The sequence below is a fragment of the Plecotus auritus genome, assembly GCF_963455305.1.
Source record: "Plecotus auritus genome assembly, chromosome: 9".
Lineage (NCBI taxonomy): Eukaryota > Metazoa > Chordata > Mammalia > Chiroptera > Vespertilionidae > Plecotus > Plecotus auritus.
This window is the reverse complement of record NC_137783.1, coordinates 35,975,464-35,992,183: the sequence shown is the minus strand read 5'-3', so window position 1 is coordinate 35,992,183 and position 16,720 is coordinate 35,975,464. Positions and strand designations below refer to the sequence as shown.

At 38.1% G+C, this 16,720-nt stretch overlaps 1 protein-coding gene across 1 annotated transcript in view; it reads left to right on the top strand.

Moving 5' to 3' along the window:
* The window catches only part of SLC16A9 (solute carrier family 16 member 9), a 64,508-nt gene extending 50,388 nt beyond the window's left edge, over positions 1–14,120 (top strand). The window contains exons 4-6 of the mRNA XM_080640048.1: positions 5,249–5,344; positions 10,450–11,367; positions 12,023–14,120. Coding sequence (XP_080496174.1) covers positions 5,249–5,344; positions 10,450–11,367; positions 12,023–12,201 — 1,193 coding nt within the window. The 3' untranslated portion in view covers positions 12,202–14,120. The remainder of the gene's footprint in view (positions 1–5,248; positions 5,345–10,449; positions 11,368–12,022) is intronic.
* Positions 14,121–16,720: the final 2,600 nt, after the last annotated feature.

Below are 16,720 nucleotides of genomic sequence, written 5' to 3'. Positions count from 1 at the left end.
ATTTTATAGCTAGCTCAGTTGGTTGGGCATCTTTCTATACACCAAAACGTCACTGGTTCGATTCTCATTCAGGCCACATACCGGGGTTGTGGGCTTGATCCCCAGTAAGGGGAATGCAGGAGGTAGCCGATGGATGGTTTTCTCTCTCCCTCTCCCTTCCCCTCTCTCTAAAATCAATAAAAATATTTTTAAAAAAAATTTAAAGAAGGATTTTATAATATTACAGTATTTTCTTACCATTTTAAAAAATATACATATATTGTTATTTATATACCCATATAAATGCTACATTTATATGTATACATACATAAAATAAAAAATGACTGTTGTGTTCATTCTGCTTATATATTTTGAAAACTTGTCATGGACTTCTTTCCATTCAATAAATATATTTCTACAATATAATTTTTTATGGCAACTTTTAAAGACAGTTTTTAAAAATGTTTTTATTGATTTCAGAGAGGAAGGGAGAGGGAGAGAGAGATAGAAACATCAATGTTGAGAGAGAATCATTGATTGGCTGCCTCCTGCACACACCCCACTGGGGATCAAGCCTGCACCCAGGCATGTGCCTGGACCAGGAATCGAACTCCTGGTTCATAGGTCTACACTCAACCACTGAGCCACACTGGCTGGGCTTGAGTTGAGTGTTTGAAGGACACTAGGATGTGGTCAGGTGGACACAGGTTGGAAAGGAAATGAGTGGTGAGAGGACATCCCAGGAGTTCATATGCTCAGAGGCATGAAATAGAGTGCAGTCTTCTCATGGACGTTTGTTCAATGAATGCACATGTCGTATGGGAAGTTGCAAATCTGTCAAAGTATGGTGGTAACAGAGGCCAATGATAAAGAGTTTTGCTTGGACTTTATTGTAAGAGTGTGATGTGATGAGAATTATATGATAGCAGTTTAGACGGTAGAATGGTGGGGAAAGTACCAGAGGCTAAAACAGAGATTGAGAGGCTATAGCTCAGATCAGAAAAGATGAGGTGAACTGAGGCAGTGGCAGTGCAGAAAGGCAGGCGGATAGTGATCATTTAAGCAGTGGCTGTCATAAACCAGCAGTCGCCAACTGGTGGTCCAGAGACCACTGGTGGTCCGTGAGGTCCGAAAGGTTGGCGACTGCTGTCAGAAACAGCTTGATGTCTGGGTTGATGTGAAGAGATAAGGGAAGGAAGGGCCTCTGAAGTTGTGGTCTCACCCCGAGGTGTGAGAAATGGAACATAAGATGTGAAAAGGAAATGTTGGAAGCTGTAAATATATTTAGTTTTCACCTATTTAAGTAAAGGAAACAATGATATTTTACTAATGTTTATGCTTTGAGTTGTTAGCGATACAGATATTTAGTTTTAAAATTATTATGCTTATTCTGAAGGGTTATGCTCAGATTTTTTTCCCACTGTTGGAAGTCTAATAAAAAATTATTGGAGACCAGGGGATGCTTTAAGGCAGTGGCTTCCAAACTTTTTAGTCTTGGGTCCCTTTATACTCTTTTATTTTAGGATCCCCAAGGAGCTTTTAATTATGTAGATTATATTTATTGGTATTTATCCTGTTAAGATTTACTATCTTAAAAGCTGAAAAATTTAAAAATATTTGTTTAGTAATTTATTTCAAGGTAATAACAAACCCACTACATGTTAATATAACTGACATACTTATTATGAAAAATAACTCTATTACTGCCTGGCTGGTATGGCTCAGTGGTTGAGCATCGACCTATGAACCAGAAGGTCACCTTTTGATTCCCTGTCAGGGCACATACCTGGGTTGCTGGCTCCATCCCCAGTAGGAGGCATGCAGGAGGCAGCCCATCAATGATTCTCTCTTATCATTGATGTTTCTATCTCTCTCTCCCTCTCCCTTCCTCTCTGAAATCAATAAAAATATTTTAAAAAGAATGAAAAATAACTCTATTTTCATAATAAAACAAAATTGAGAAGAGTAACATTGTTTTACATTTTCACAAATATCTTTGATGTCTGGCTTCATAGAAGACACCTGCAGTCTCCTGTCTGTTCAGTACTCAATTGTTGCAATATGTCTTTCTGATTGAAGTGTATGAAGGAAATCTGGTCTCACACAAAGGAAAATGGAGGAGATTTTAATAGCCTTTTCAGGTAATTGTAGATATTCTTTGTCACTCAGTAAGGGACAATTTTCTGAAGGTTGATTGCAATTTGGAACCTCATACCACATCAGTAGACTTCTGTGCCCTGTTATATTAAGTCCATTTGTTTATTCTGTACTTTGATCTCTACATTCAAACCTGATTTTGAAACATCATGAATTGGTTATTTGAAAAATATCAGTTCGTAGAGTTATGCAAGAATTTAAAAATGTTGGCACATTTCATTATACAACATCTGGAAAATCATTTCTGTTAGCATCACCAATGGGCTCATCAGAAAATCTATATGTATTGGGAAGTTGTCAAATTCACAGTGATAGATACAAATTTCCAAAATTCTTGTTTTTGCTGGAATTTCTATCACTGGTAACAATGACTGTCAGTTACTTCCCTTATTAATTTGTTTTCGAGGAAACATCTGCCAAATACCCAAGTCTGAGTAAACAATTTTGTCTGTCATACATTCTTTCAAATACAAACAAGGTTACATGAAAAAGTGGCTATTTTAGCTGACTCATAGAACAATTATATGAGCGCTTTCCTTGCAACAATTGTTGTAATTCAGACAAAGCATTTTTAAAAAAATGTGTTTGTTTTTACTGTGAGCATGTGATGGTGAAGCATAGAAGGTGTAAAATTTGGCGCCAGTACCATGAATTGTGCTAAGGCTCTTCCAGTTTTACTGACCATCAGCATAAATGTGAGCACAATGTAAAAAACAGCAACAACAGAGGGCATCTTAGTATTATTATGAAAACAGGTTTGACTTTACGGGCTCCATGGAAGATCTTGGGGACTCTTGAGATCTCTCGTTAACAACTGCTGATTTAAGATCATCCTAATACAGATGTGGGGAGGCCTCATGCCACCTTCTGCTTTTTGAAAAATTTAAAGAAAAGGCATTTCAAACTTATGCTACATTTTTTAAAAAGCGAGATAATCTTATCTGAAATCCATGGCCTTAAAACAATTTTTAAAAACTTCTTTATTTTTAGCCAAAATTACAAGTTTAAAAGTTGCTATTTCAACTTTTGTAGACTGGAATTTAGTAATTGGATATGTCTTTTTGTGTGTGTCTCTAAATGCCTAACATTTGTAAGAGCCCTAACAACCAAATCACAGGAAAATAAATTCAGCCCTCTTCCTTAGTAAAGAGTAACTTTTTTTTTTATTTCACAGAATTGATTTTCCAGAAACAAGTCTTATATCATGTCTTAAAGTGTTCTATATGTAGTAATAACAACTGTATAAACCAATCCAACTCCTGTCTTAGTTGGTAGTATTTCTTCCCTGAACTCAGATGAAAGGATGCTTTATTTTAAAAGGTTTATTTAAGTGTAATTGTTTTAATCTATCTCATTTTTTAAGAAGACTTTTTATGCAATCAAAGATGATCATCTGAGTCCTGGGTTATTTAAAGAGCTAATTTCCTAGAATGTTTGTGCGATATATTTGTTAAGTCCAGGTATTCTTTCTAATTATAGTACAGGTAGCAATTAAAAGTAATGAAAATGATATTAATAACTTATCTAATGGGCCATGGTTAAAATTCAGTTTTTAGACTGTAGCTTATGTGACGTTTATAGAGTGATTCTTAAGAACAGGTGATGTTACAGATGAAAAGCAAAACATTATGGGTTAGAAGCCAGAGGGGATTTTTATGAAAAACAAACTGAGATCATTAGGTACTTAATAGGGATGAAAAGTTTAAGCTAACAAACAGAGCCATGGAGAAGATCTGGAGATAAATATTGAAGTTTGGGTCTCAAGAAAGGGAAGTTTACATTTACAGAAAAGTAGGGAATAGTATAACAAACAACTATATGCCACTTACATTTAATAATTATTAATCTTTTATTTTATTTGTTTTGTCTTTTTTGTGTGTGAAGATACTTTAAACTAAAAGACATCATGACATTTTACTTCTAAATAAGGTAATGTTGTTATGAGAATGTCCAAACTGATGGAAGAATTTACCTGAGCCAAACGGAGGACATGCCTAGAAGATCTCAAGAAATTGAGAAAATGCTCCCAAGAATGAGAGTTTTGCAGTTCTTTTTATGTATTTGGAATCAAAGGAGGGAATTTAAGGAGATTACATGAAATCTATTGGTGGTAGGTAAAGGAGGTGGGAGAAAGCAAGTTGGAGAAATCTCAAAGGTTGGATAAAAAATGGAGAGGTATATATTCCCTTTACATTGGTGGGTACAGGATAGTTAACATTTTAACAGTTACAGTAAGTAGATGGTGTTCAGGCAACAAGATCGTGTGCTCCCTTGAGGGTGGCTATAACTTTGAGGAGTCTGGAAAAGAGAATTACTCTGGCATTTCCAAGATGTGTTAACCTAAATGCACAAGTAGGATGGACAAAGCTTAAGGCAAAGATAAATCTTTTACTAAGAAAGTTATAGGCCTGTTGCTTAACTACTTACCATGACCTGCCCAAAAAGAAATTTATGATCGGATCACCTTGTGAGGTTACTTTCAGTCACTGCATTTGTCAGATTTATGACATAATCCTTTTTTGTTTATAATAATTTGCAGCTCTAAAAGAGAAAAACTTACAAGTATACATTTTACTGTGATGTGTTAATCTGAAGACAACTAGGGACATGCCTGAGGGTCTTTGTTTTGCAAACTGAGGTGTGCAAGCTATAAGCTCTTGCAAAATAGGTTGGGATGATGAAAGGGATTTTATAAAATTGTTTAGAGGACTTAGAGGAGGAAGAACAGTGAGCAAAGGACAAGAACTTGGGAAGAGAGACAGAGATATCAAATGGGCACATTTGATTAAATTTTGCCATTTGGTGTGTGGTTTAACCATTTTCTCTCCCTACAATATCTTAATTCAAACTTGCAGTATTCATTTATGCTTTATAAATTGGATATTTTTTTCAACTTGTCCCTGACCTTTGGGTGTGTAGAGTGAAAACTGAGCCTACATCAATGTGTCCACTGGAGCTGCACAACTAACATTGAATGTATGTAGGAATTCATACTTGGAAGAGTTTTAGCCCGTTGGTGACAGAATGCCCTACTGGAATTATTTCCCCCCCCCTTTTTTTTGCATTGAAGGAATATATGTAATTAATCTGTGCGATATCTTCTTATGTTTAGGTCTCGGATGTGGTTTATTATACACTGCAACAGTGACTATTACGTGCCAGTATTTTGACAGCCGTCGAGGCCTTGCTCTTGGACTGATTTCAACAGGTACATTTTCAAAATGAGTACAGTATTGCCTCTATTCAGCCTTCTAATCAAAGTTAAAAGTTGGCAAACAGATATGTGTAACCAACTACTTCCAGCTACAACTCAAGTAGCACCTTTTTTTTTTTTTTTTTTTTTGCTGTATTCCTACAAGGAAATTTTATTTTCCACTGTAAATGTGGCATCGCATTCAGAAAAGCCTAAGATGTACATATGAAAAACTGTTTATTTCAAAGGTGTGTTAACCTAGAGGCACAGCAACAGTGGACAGGGCTTGCTTAAGGCAAAAATAAATCTTTTACTAAACAGTTATAGGCCTGGGCAATGACAACCCAGCCCAGTAAGGAATTTATGATGAGATCACCCTGTGAGATTACTTTCCAGAGAACCCCTTTTTTCCGTCCACAAATATCATATAGGAGAGAAAGCTTATGGGCCCAGTAAATTTGAGAGTCACTTGTTGGTGAGAACCTTGCTGAAAGAAGTGGACATCATGTATATAAAGCACCTTATCCCTGAGAAAGACAGGAGAAAAGGAAGGGAAATGGTGACACTGTCAGACAGACGGATGCTGATAGCTCTCGACCTCCATTTACCGTGAAACTTACAATTCCCACACAAAAAAGTGGAAAGGACTGATTTATGAATACAGCTCACTGGCCTATGTGCACAGGCAAAGATGGGCTATTTACTCTTGCTGTTCCTTTAATAATCAAGAGATGATCACTGCAGGGGTGCGGAATATAAATATAAAAGTTTCTGGACTCTGATATTTTAAAGTGGTACTTTATTTTTCAGTTGGATTTTTTTTCCCTAGGCTGTTTAGGGAATTTATCAAAGTTTCTGTAGCCAATATTTTATGAGTTTGGTTAGGAGATAAAGCTGCCAAGTTTACTAAAAGCTGAAGGTTTACATACACTCCCTGTTAGTGAGTGGGTGTTCCTGGGAAGCCAGGCTTTCAGATACGCTGAAGAACTTTAGTAGTAGATCTGACAACAGGATACAAATTAATGTTTTATTCTGGAGGCCAACCCAAGGGCAACAAAGAGATTCCAGATGGAATTACATCTAGGTGGATATTTACTCAAGGTGGTTTAAAGAAGCATTGGCGGCCTGGCCGGTTTTGCTCAGTGGATAGAGCATCGGCCTGTGGACTGAGGGGTCCCGGGTTTGATTCCGGTCAAGGGCATATACCTTGGTTGTGGGCACATCCCCAGTGGGAGGTGTGCAGGAGGCAGCTTATCGATGTTTCTGACTCTATACCCCTTATCCCTTTCCCTTCCTCTCTGTAAAAAATCAATAAAAATACATATATAAAAAAAAGAATAAAGAAGCATTGGCAGATGAGAAATGGGAATCATAGTGTCGGGGGGGAGTTATGGCCAGAATCTGAGGACATGGGTAAGATAGAAATGGGAAAAGAAATAGAAAAAAACAAGATGGAGAATCCAGAATGGTTGAAATGCAGTTTCCAGGACCCAACAGGATCTCCCAAAAGTGTGGGGAGTGTGATAATAGGCATGGCAGCTTAAAGGACAATAGGTCTTACCTATCCTATATATTTTTTTTGTAGAGGCACTATAATGAAGCAACAGGCACGGACCCTGGAGTCAGACCTGGTGTTGAATCCTGCCTGTGTCACATCCACTAGCTGTCTGTTGATGGACAAGTTAGTTAATGGTTCTGTTAACTGTTAAGTCTCAGTTTTCTAAACTGCAAAATGGGAATAAAAGAGTCCCATCAGGTTATTGGGAATATTAAAAGAGTTATTGTGTAAGACACATGGCAAGGGCTCTAAAAGTATCAGCCATTATAATTATGACCTAGATTTCCCTGACTCTTCAAATTTATTTGTGCTGAAGATGTGGAAAATAGTTTATTGAGAGAGCTGCCCCTGCTTTTCACTCAGTCTAGGGAGGAGGGCATAAGGACTTGAGCCAAAAATGGAGCTACTATGGACAGTCAAGACCTGGCAGAATTAAGGCGTTTGCAGTGTCAACTCCGAGGGAGCTAGGTGAGGCAAAATTAGGGAGAAGCTTGAATCTACTGTCTTAGTCTTTTCAGGTTGCTATAAGAAAGTACCACAGACTGGACGGCTTATAAACAATAGAAAAGTATTTCTTTTATAGTTCTGGAGGCTGGGAAGTCCAAGAACAAGGCACCAGCAAATTCAGTGTCTGCTGAGGGCCCATCTACTGGTTCATAGAGGTCATCGTTTCATTATGTCCTCATATGGCCGAAGGGGAGAGGAAGCTCTCTGGGGTCTCTTTTATAAGGGCATTAATCCCATTCATGAGGGCTTTGCCATCATGACCTAATCACCTCCCATAACTCCCACCTCCTAATATCATCACCTTGGGGGCTAGGTTTCAGCATGTGAATTTGGGGGAATACAGACACTCAGTCTATAGCATCCAACTTAAGTGAAAAAGATGACAAGCAAAATATAACTCACGGTAGAATATTTTTAAATTGAACAGAAATTAATAGTGAAAATACTTGCAGTATTGTGACCTAGTTGAAAGAAGAGCATGGGCATGAAATGAAGGTTTTGGGAACTCGGTCTTGCTCCGTGGTGAACAGGGCCGTGGCCCAAGTCTGGTGTACTGCCTGTATTTAGACAGCTCACAAGCTCAGAATGATTTTTGCATTTTTTGTGTAGTTTTTAAAAATCAAAAGAAGATTTTCTTATGGCAGGGGAAAATTATGTGAAATTCAAATGTTAGTGCTCATAAATAAAGTTGTATTGGAACACAACCATGCTCATTCCTTTACAAACCTTCTCTGGCCCCTTTCATGCTTCAGGGGCAGAGCTGAGCATTTATGACAGAGATTGTATGGCCCTCTATGGCTTAAACATTTATTCTCTGGACCTTTATAGAAAAGGATTATTGATCCCTGGTATTAATAGTTAATCAAAGCATGAGTGTCTCTCTTACTGTTTCAGTAACTGAACATCAATTACTATTTTTCCTCTTTGTGATAATATATAACTTAGACATGCATGGAAGCATAATTCATCCTTTATTTCACTTCACCATTTACATTCATGATTTTTATTATATTTTTTACATTGATGATTTTTAACTTAGGGTTTTCTTTTTGAAAATTAGAAATTATAGTTTTCAGTTTACACAGTTCCACAAGAAAGCTCTGAACTACTCGTTATTGCCCTGAAAGGATTCCTGCATCTTTCTAAGCTTTGGCTGCATTCTTGTGAGATGTAGGCTTGGGAAACTACTGCCTAATGTGTAATTTGATTGTGTTTTCCCATCTTATACTTAGCACATCATATGTATTCTATATATTTTGATTGAATTAATTTAACATGTCTTCCTTATATTTCATGATGTTGAGAGCTAAGCTTGGTTGGTGAGCAATGGAGAAGTTGCTTATTTTTTTCAATTTAAGGTCAAAATACAGAACTTGAAGAACACTAAGAGTATTTGTAGGTACCTAATGTTATGGCACTTTGTTAGGATCTATACAAAGAAATGGTATTAGGCAAAAATGTGAGTTAACAGTGAATGGAGGTTACTGCAGTACAGAAGTACATGAAATAGTGCTGTTTTCTATTCTTTCGGTTTGTTTTCTGAAGTGCTTTTAACTTTGGAAGTATGTGTCACTTTTAAAAAGATAAGGGAAGGATTAAATTTGTCTACTTATTATTTTCAATAGTCAGCAAAGAAGATACTATCTTACTAGCCACAAAATGATATTATTGTAGCTGCCATTACATCAATATGAGCTATTAACATGTTAATGCAAAGAATTTTTAGGCAGGGCATTAAAAAGTTAACTTCTAAAATGTTAGAGAGGGATAACTACGGTCCCAAAGAAAATGCTTCTTTACAAGTCTGAAAGTCATTTGGTTATTTGTAAGAATTTTTGATAAGATGGGTTTTTGCACAAGCATGGCATCCTGTTGGGGTTATGAAGTAGTTTGGTATAGATAATTTTAAAAGTATGATTCACCTATTTACCTATTTTTAAAACAGTTTTATTTATTACTCTCCTGCTTTTTCATGTGACATTTTTCAATGATATTTAAATTTTAAAATACTCATTTTTTTAAAAAATTGAAATCAGAACACCACTAATTAATTCAGCTGATATAACTTGAGGTTCCAATATGTTTAGTGTGATCTATGCGTAAAAACAAACAAAGAAACAAACAAACAAAACAGAAAATCCTGGAAAATTTACTAGGCATACTTTGTGATTTTAATACCCTATCAAATTCTGCTTTACTCTTTTCATAGTTTAGTAATGTGAATCATTATATTCTGATGATTTAGCAATGGATTTGAACTATCACACCATGACAAATATCCCATAAAAATTAAAATATATTCTTCAGCTCAAAAAATAAAATATGAATATTTATTTGTTCAAAGGGAATAAATATATAGTACAGAGCCTGACACATAATAAGTGCAAAAAAAAGTAGTTGCTTAAGGTCTTTGTTAAGAATATGGGCTCCAGGAGTCAAATGATTGAGTGTGCCTCCTACTTATGCCATTTACAGCTCTGTGACCTGCAGCAAATTTCTCCACCTTTCTAGCCCTCAGTCACCTCGGGTAAAGGTTGGGAATAATAATAGGCCCTACACAATATGATCATTATCAGGATTAAACAAGATCGTGCGATGTGAAGTGCTGAACACTGAACTATAGATGCTATTTTTTTTTAATTTTTTATTGCGTTTTTTACAGAGTGGAAGAGAGAGGGATAGAGAGTCAGAAACATCAATGAGAGAGAAACAAAGATCAGCTGCCTCCTGCACACCCCCTACTGGGGATGTGCCTGCAACCAAGGTACATGCCCTTGACCAGAATCAAACCTGGGACCCTTCAGTCCTCAGGCCGATGCTCCATCCACTGAGCCAAACCTATTAGGGCCAGATGCTATTTCTTAAAATAAATATTCTATCAGTATTACTATTATTGTTATCATTACCTTTCATATTCTTGCTGTGATTTTTTTCATATGATGGCACGCCTGAGTGCCAGTGGAAAAATGAAATTGCACTGTGATGCCAATAATACTTGTCCTGAGAGCCCCACGTTATAAGAGATTAAGATTGAACAGTTCTGTTTCCCTTTTAGGTTCAAGTGTTGGACTTTTTATATATGCTGCTCTGCAGAAGCTGCTGATTGAATTCTATGGACTGGACGGGTGCCTGCTGATTGTGGGTGCTTTAGCTTTAAATATATTACCCTGCGGCAGTCTGATGAGACCCCTCCCGTCCTCCGATTGCCCTTTGCCTGAGAAAACAGCTCTGGAAAATGTACCAGATAGATACTCCATTTACAACGAAAAAGAAAAGAACCCCGAAGAAAGCATAAACATCCTTGAAAAGAGCTACGGAGGCGAGGAGACCTGCAGGAGCACGTTGGCCAATGGTGACTGGAAGCAGGACAGCCTCCTTCACCAGAACCCAGCAGCCACGGCACACACAAAAGAGACTGAAACCTACAAAAAGAAAGTGGCAGAACAGACGTATTTTTGCAAACAGCTTGCCAAGCGGAAGTGGCAATTATATAAAAACTACTGTGGAGAAACTGTGGCTCTTTTTAAAAACAAAGTATTTTCGGCACTCTTCATCGCTATCTTCCTTTTCGACGTCGGAGGGTTTCCACCTTCATTACTTATGGAAGACGTAGCAAGAAGTTCAAATGTGAAAGAAGAAGAGTTTATTATGCCTCTTATTTCCATTATTGGCATTATGACAGCAGTTGGTAAACTCCTGTTAGGGATACTGGCTGACTTCAAGTGGATTAATACCTTATATCTTTACATAGCTACCTTAATACTCATGGGCCTGGCCTTGTGTGCAATTCCATTTGCCAAAACTTATGTCATGTTGGCCATACTTTCTGGGATCCTGGGGTTTCTCACTGGTAATTGGTCCATCTTCCCGTATGTGACCACAAAGACTGTGGGGATTGAAAAATTAGCCCACGCCTATGGGATATTAATGTTCTTTGCTGGACTTGGAAATAGCCTTGGACCACCAATTGTTGGTAAGATACTTATCGTAAAGTCACCCATTTTACTGCTCTCCTTTGTGACTTCCCCAGATATAGAAATTCGGATTGTAATAATAGTACAGACTTGCCCAAAATAAATCTGCATGGGAAGTGTCATGATAATGATTTATTCAAAATCACTTTGCTGCCCTAGCTGGTCTGGCTCAGTGGATAGAGCATCGGCCCGCAGAATGAAGGGTCCCGGGTTCAATTCCCATCAAGGGCATGTACCTCCATTGCAGACTCAGTCCCTGGCCCTGGTACAGTGCTTGTGGGAGGCAACCTCTCGATGTGTCTCTCTCACACCGATATCTCTCCCCTCCTTTCCACTCGCTCTAAAAATCAATGGAAAAATATCCTCGGACGAGGATTAACAACAAAAAAATCACTTTGCTATAGTTGCAAAGTCAATGTTCTTGCTCAGGGATTTGTGTTTATTCTTTATTTGGGAGAAAACCAAAATGCCTGCTTATTCTTGTCCAAATTTTGAGAAATTCTCCTTTTCTAATTCCCAGCAGGCCATCTACGATGAGAGTAGATGGAATATATATTCTAATACTAACTGTGTATAAAATTGATGAAGTTAGAGGATGGGCTTCATATTCATACTATTTATATCAAACTCACTTTTTTCTTCCTCTCTCTCCAGGTTGGTTTTATGACTGGACCCAGACCTATGACATTGCATTTTTTTTCAGTGGCTTCTGCGTCCTGCTGGGAGGTTTTATTCTGCTGCTGGCATCCTTGCCCCCCTGGGAAACATGCAACAAGCAACTCCCCAAGCCAGCGCCAGCAGCCTTTGTGTACAAAGTTGCCTCTAATGTTTAGAGCAATATTGGAAGGCAGTATGAGACTGTTTTTTGTTTGTTTTTTTCAGAGCAAAATTACACTGTGGCTGATGCTGACTGATTTTTTTAAGCATATCCTATTCTCTATGTACCTCTATATCCTGTATTTCCCCCCTCTTTTTTCTTTTCCCAAGAAGCGGGACTATTCTGTGTTGCTATTATTCACGAGTTCTTGACATTGTAAAAATTTTGACCAGCCTCAGAGGACTTTCTCTGTGTAAAGAAATAATTTCTCTGCAGACGCCATTCGTTCCATTGCAAGCACCCAGAGGGGGCTCTTCTGTTTTAGACCTGCTGGCGGCATGATGAGATATGTGTGCTTGCCGCTATGGACTCGACTCTCTGTTAGACGAGCTAGTGAATAGAAGACTTTGAGCCAGTCAAGAAATGAAAGTGGTTACTAAGACAGTATTAAGAATTGCAGTGGAGCAAACTGATCTTTTTTTTTTTTTTTAAAAAGACATTTTAAATTACAGTCACCGGTTCTAATTATTCTGTTTTATTTACCTTAATGAAGCACCCACAGATTTGGTGCACATCAAGCGTAAGGTGTTTGCTGAGATGCAGGAGATCTCCAAATGGAGGAGTACTCACTATAGCCTTTCTTCATGGTTGGCCGCTATAACCTCGCTTACTCTTGTCTGTCAGCATCCATTCAGCTGATGTTTCCCAGGAAGTGCTGATTTTACCTATTTCCAAATTGGAAATGCATATTTAAACCATTCCGTTCTGGCAAATGGGAAACATCCATTTGCTTCGGGCACAGTGAGGACGAATTGCAAGTCCTTGCATATCTTCTCAGTTTATTTGCTATTATCAGATTTTACCACTATCACATTTTAATTCAAGGGCAGAACTAAAAAGTGTGTGTGCGTGTGTGTGTGTGCGCGTGTGTGTGTGTGTGTGTGTGTGTGTGCGCGATGTTCTAAGTCTGTGTGGGACATGGGAAGGGGAAAAGGCAATAAGAAGTTGATACCCTGATTCAACTTCATTCATTCTTAAGAAAAATGTTCTGGAAGAAAATAAATGTTTAATGCATTGACATTTTTCTAAATAAATGTTTTTAAAACTTTTGTATGCATCAGATTTTTTTATAAGTCCTTTAAAAAAAAATACCACTCTGAGAGACTTTAATTCTGTAGGTCTAGGCTGTGGGCCAAGGATCTATATTTTTAATATGATTCTGATAACACAGCCGGGGTTAAGAATGACTGTTGTAAAACTGGCAACACAAAAACATTTATTCTCTCAACTAAAACAAACAAAAAAACAAGAAACCATTGAGGTGATGAGTTTTTATAAATAGCCAAGTGTGGTTCTTTAAATAGGAGGCACTCTTCCCATTGTGCCAAAATTGTTTTTTTCATTTTTTTTGAAATACATATCTAATATTATTTCATACTTCTACGTTGCCTTTCTTCTAAGGCACCTAAAGCACTTTATTAAGCATGAATCCCCACAACACCTCATTGAGGTGGGTAAATAGTGCTTTTCTATGCAGTAAACCTGGGGTATGGGGAGTTTCATAACTGAGTTAATTCTACTCAATAAGGAAATAATGGGGCTCCAAAGTGCCTTGGACTTTCGCTCCATACTCAGACTTCTGGAATTTCTGTACCTCATTTTTTAGTTACTGTCGAGGTTGGTAGATAAAATGAGTGACATTTTAAAAAATTAAACTAAGTGTTTTTGTGTTGAAAGTTTCTTTTTGCCAATATTATATTCAGGAAGTCCAATAACCTGATAAAGCTTAATGTTTATGTCGTCCCCACATTCATCAATGTTGATAATTGTCCAAATGCATCTTTTCTATGTCTACTAATGTCATCCAATGCGTGCATTATCCATTGTCTAGGGAATGAATTTTAATGCACAATAAAATATTTTTTGTTTGTTTTACACCAGTTTGGTTGCTTTTTCTCTTCTTAGCCAGTCCCCTTCCCCACTTCAAAATTATATACAGTGACACCTCCCTTGAATGTAAAAACAGAAATTATCTGCTAACTACTTCAGTTTCCAGAATTTGATGATTGGACATCAGTATCTGCAAAAGTCAGTTTGCTAAGTTATTTTGACCATTGCCTTCCAAAAAGCTAATATGTCAGTTCTACAGAATCCTTTTGAAGAAAAGGGGACAGAATCCTTTTCAAGATTATTGGCAGGCTCTCCTTGGAGCACGCCTACTCAAATCTCCTTTTTCCAGTGAATTTTCTTTCTCCTAAACTCTAAAGGTCCCCACAAGACTTGCAACCAAGGGAGCAATGGGCAGCGGCAACTCGTCCTGGGCTAACCCCCTGACTCTATCTCCAAAGCCCTCTTTTCTCTGACTTTCCAGTGAGCTTACAACAGCCCTGCCCAGGCTCTTTCCTGTTGCTGCTTCTGTCCTAGATAGAAGCCCTTCCTTGTTTCACTGTCCCCAGCTTTAATAAACGTACTCCCAAAAATTAAAAAAAAAATTCTTAAAAATGATCTCATCAGTCATTAATGGAATTCTTAAATCCAAGCACATTATCTTATTTATCCCTACTAATAGCCCTATGAGATGGGGATTATGATCCTTACTGGATGGTTCAAAATATAATTTTCATGCTATGAACAACATATATGTCATTTCCAAAAGCAAAATGAGTAAGGTTTGATTTCTAACATATCTAGTTACTAAAGCCAAGCTTTAGTGTATAGATATGTGATATTTATAGAAATAATTATTTATAACTTACCTATTTCTTAAGAATTAGCTCTTTAAAAACACAATAATGAAATTATATTGATTAGAATGCAATATTTTGTGAGTTAAAAGGTATTTCTTGATATTCCAAGTGCCTGGGGCTGAGCTGGGGAAAGCTGTGAACTAAGAGAGTTTGCTAGGGACCCTGACTTTAATACTTCCTCACTCCATTCTTTATCTCTCTCTTTCTCTCTCTCTCTTTCTCTTCCTCTCCCCCCCCTCCCTTTCTTTCCCTCTCTCTCCCTCTCTCCACCTAGGAGCCAGCTGGTGATCTAATTTTCTCTACAGTGACCATGTCATCAGAAGATAAGGTTCAGCCACCAACTTTTGAAGGCCCCATGAGAAACAATTTCCAAGAACCAGGAGTTCCAGCCCTGGGAGGTCATGACTGAATGGTATTTCCATCCTATAATGCTGGCTGGGAAGTCCCATGACCTCAGAGAGCCTCAACTTCTAGCAATCACTATAGGATTATCTTAACTCAGGACATTCCTGGAAAAGGAGAGCTCTAATTTTAAGGAAAGAATATCTCATTTTTTCCTTTACTTAGAAGGACTATTATATTGAACAGGTAAAATACACAATATGCATTAGCAGTGCCAAACAATTTCTCTTTCATAAACAGAATCTTGGGACATTTTGCTCTATAGTCAATTATCTGAAGGATGCCAGTTAATAAGATACCTTTTTAAGTAAGGAGTTTAACCACAACCAGGTAAAATGATCAGTTGGCTTTAGCAATGTGGAGATCATTTGTTGACCTTGACAAATAGTTTGAAGGAGTAGTCAGTACACAAGGAAGATCATGAATATAGACAACTCCTAAGGCGTTTTATTCTTATACTAGAGGCCTGGTGCACGGATTCATGCACCAGTGGGGTCCCTCAGCCTGGCCTGTGGGGATCGCGCTGAAACTGGCTCTCTGACATCCCCCGAGAGGTCCCAGATTGCGAGAGGGCAGTTCTCGGGTAACGCACCCTGGAATCGGGCTCCCTTCTCTCTGGTTCCGGGTGCGTCACCCGAGAACCGCAGCTGCCAAGTCACCACAGCTTGGCAGCTCCTGTGTTGAGTGTCTGCCCCTGGTGGTTATTGTGCATCATAGCTACTGGCTGGTCGTCTGGTCGCTTAGGCTTTTATATATATAGATATGATGAAAATATTGTTAACTGTTGAACTGACTTGAACCTGGGATTATTTATCCCCAAATTACTCTTTCTGTCCCCATGAGAGGTTTAAATACAGGGACAATTAGTGTTGTTTTGCCTCATGACCAAAAACAAATTCCTGACTTTGATCATTCATGATAAGCATGTGTGGGGATGTCCTGAGGAAGGATGCACAGATTGTTACAAATTCACCCACAGTTCAGGAAAAACAACTTGAAATGTTTGTCTGACTAACGGGTGACCCCTGGCCTTCATTTCTATGAAAGTTACCTCTACTGCATTAAGTAAACTAAGACAAGCCATTCTGTTTGGGAATGTTGGGTGGCAGGTTCTCTGGATGAGGTGGGAAGTCATAACCCCCTTTGATTCTACAGCACTGACTGCACTGACTGCTTTTATAAAAGAGCTTTCTTATCTGCTATCTCATTTGATACTCATAACAAGCATGTGACGTAGGCAACACAGATGATGGTCTCACCATTGTACAGAGGAGAGAACTGAGGATTCCAGTGGCTGAGGAATTGCTGTAGGGCACAGAGCTAGGATGAGCACTTTGGACTTCATTCAGATTCTATGGGCTAACTCAGCCCTATTGCACTTTGCTC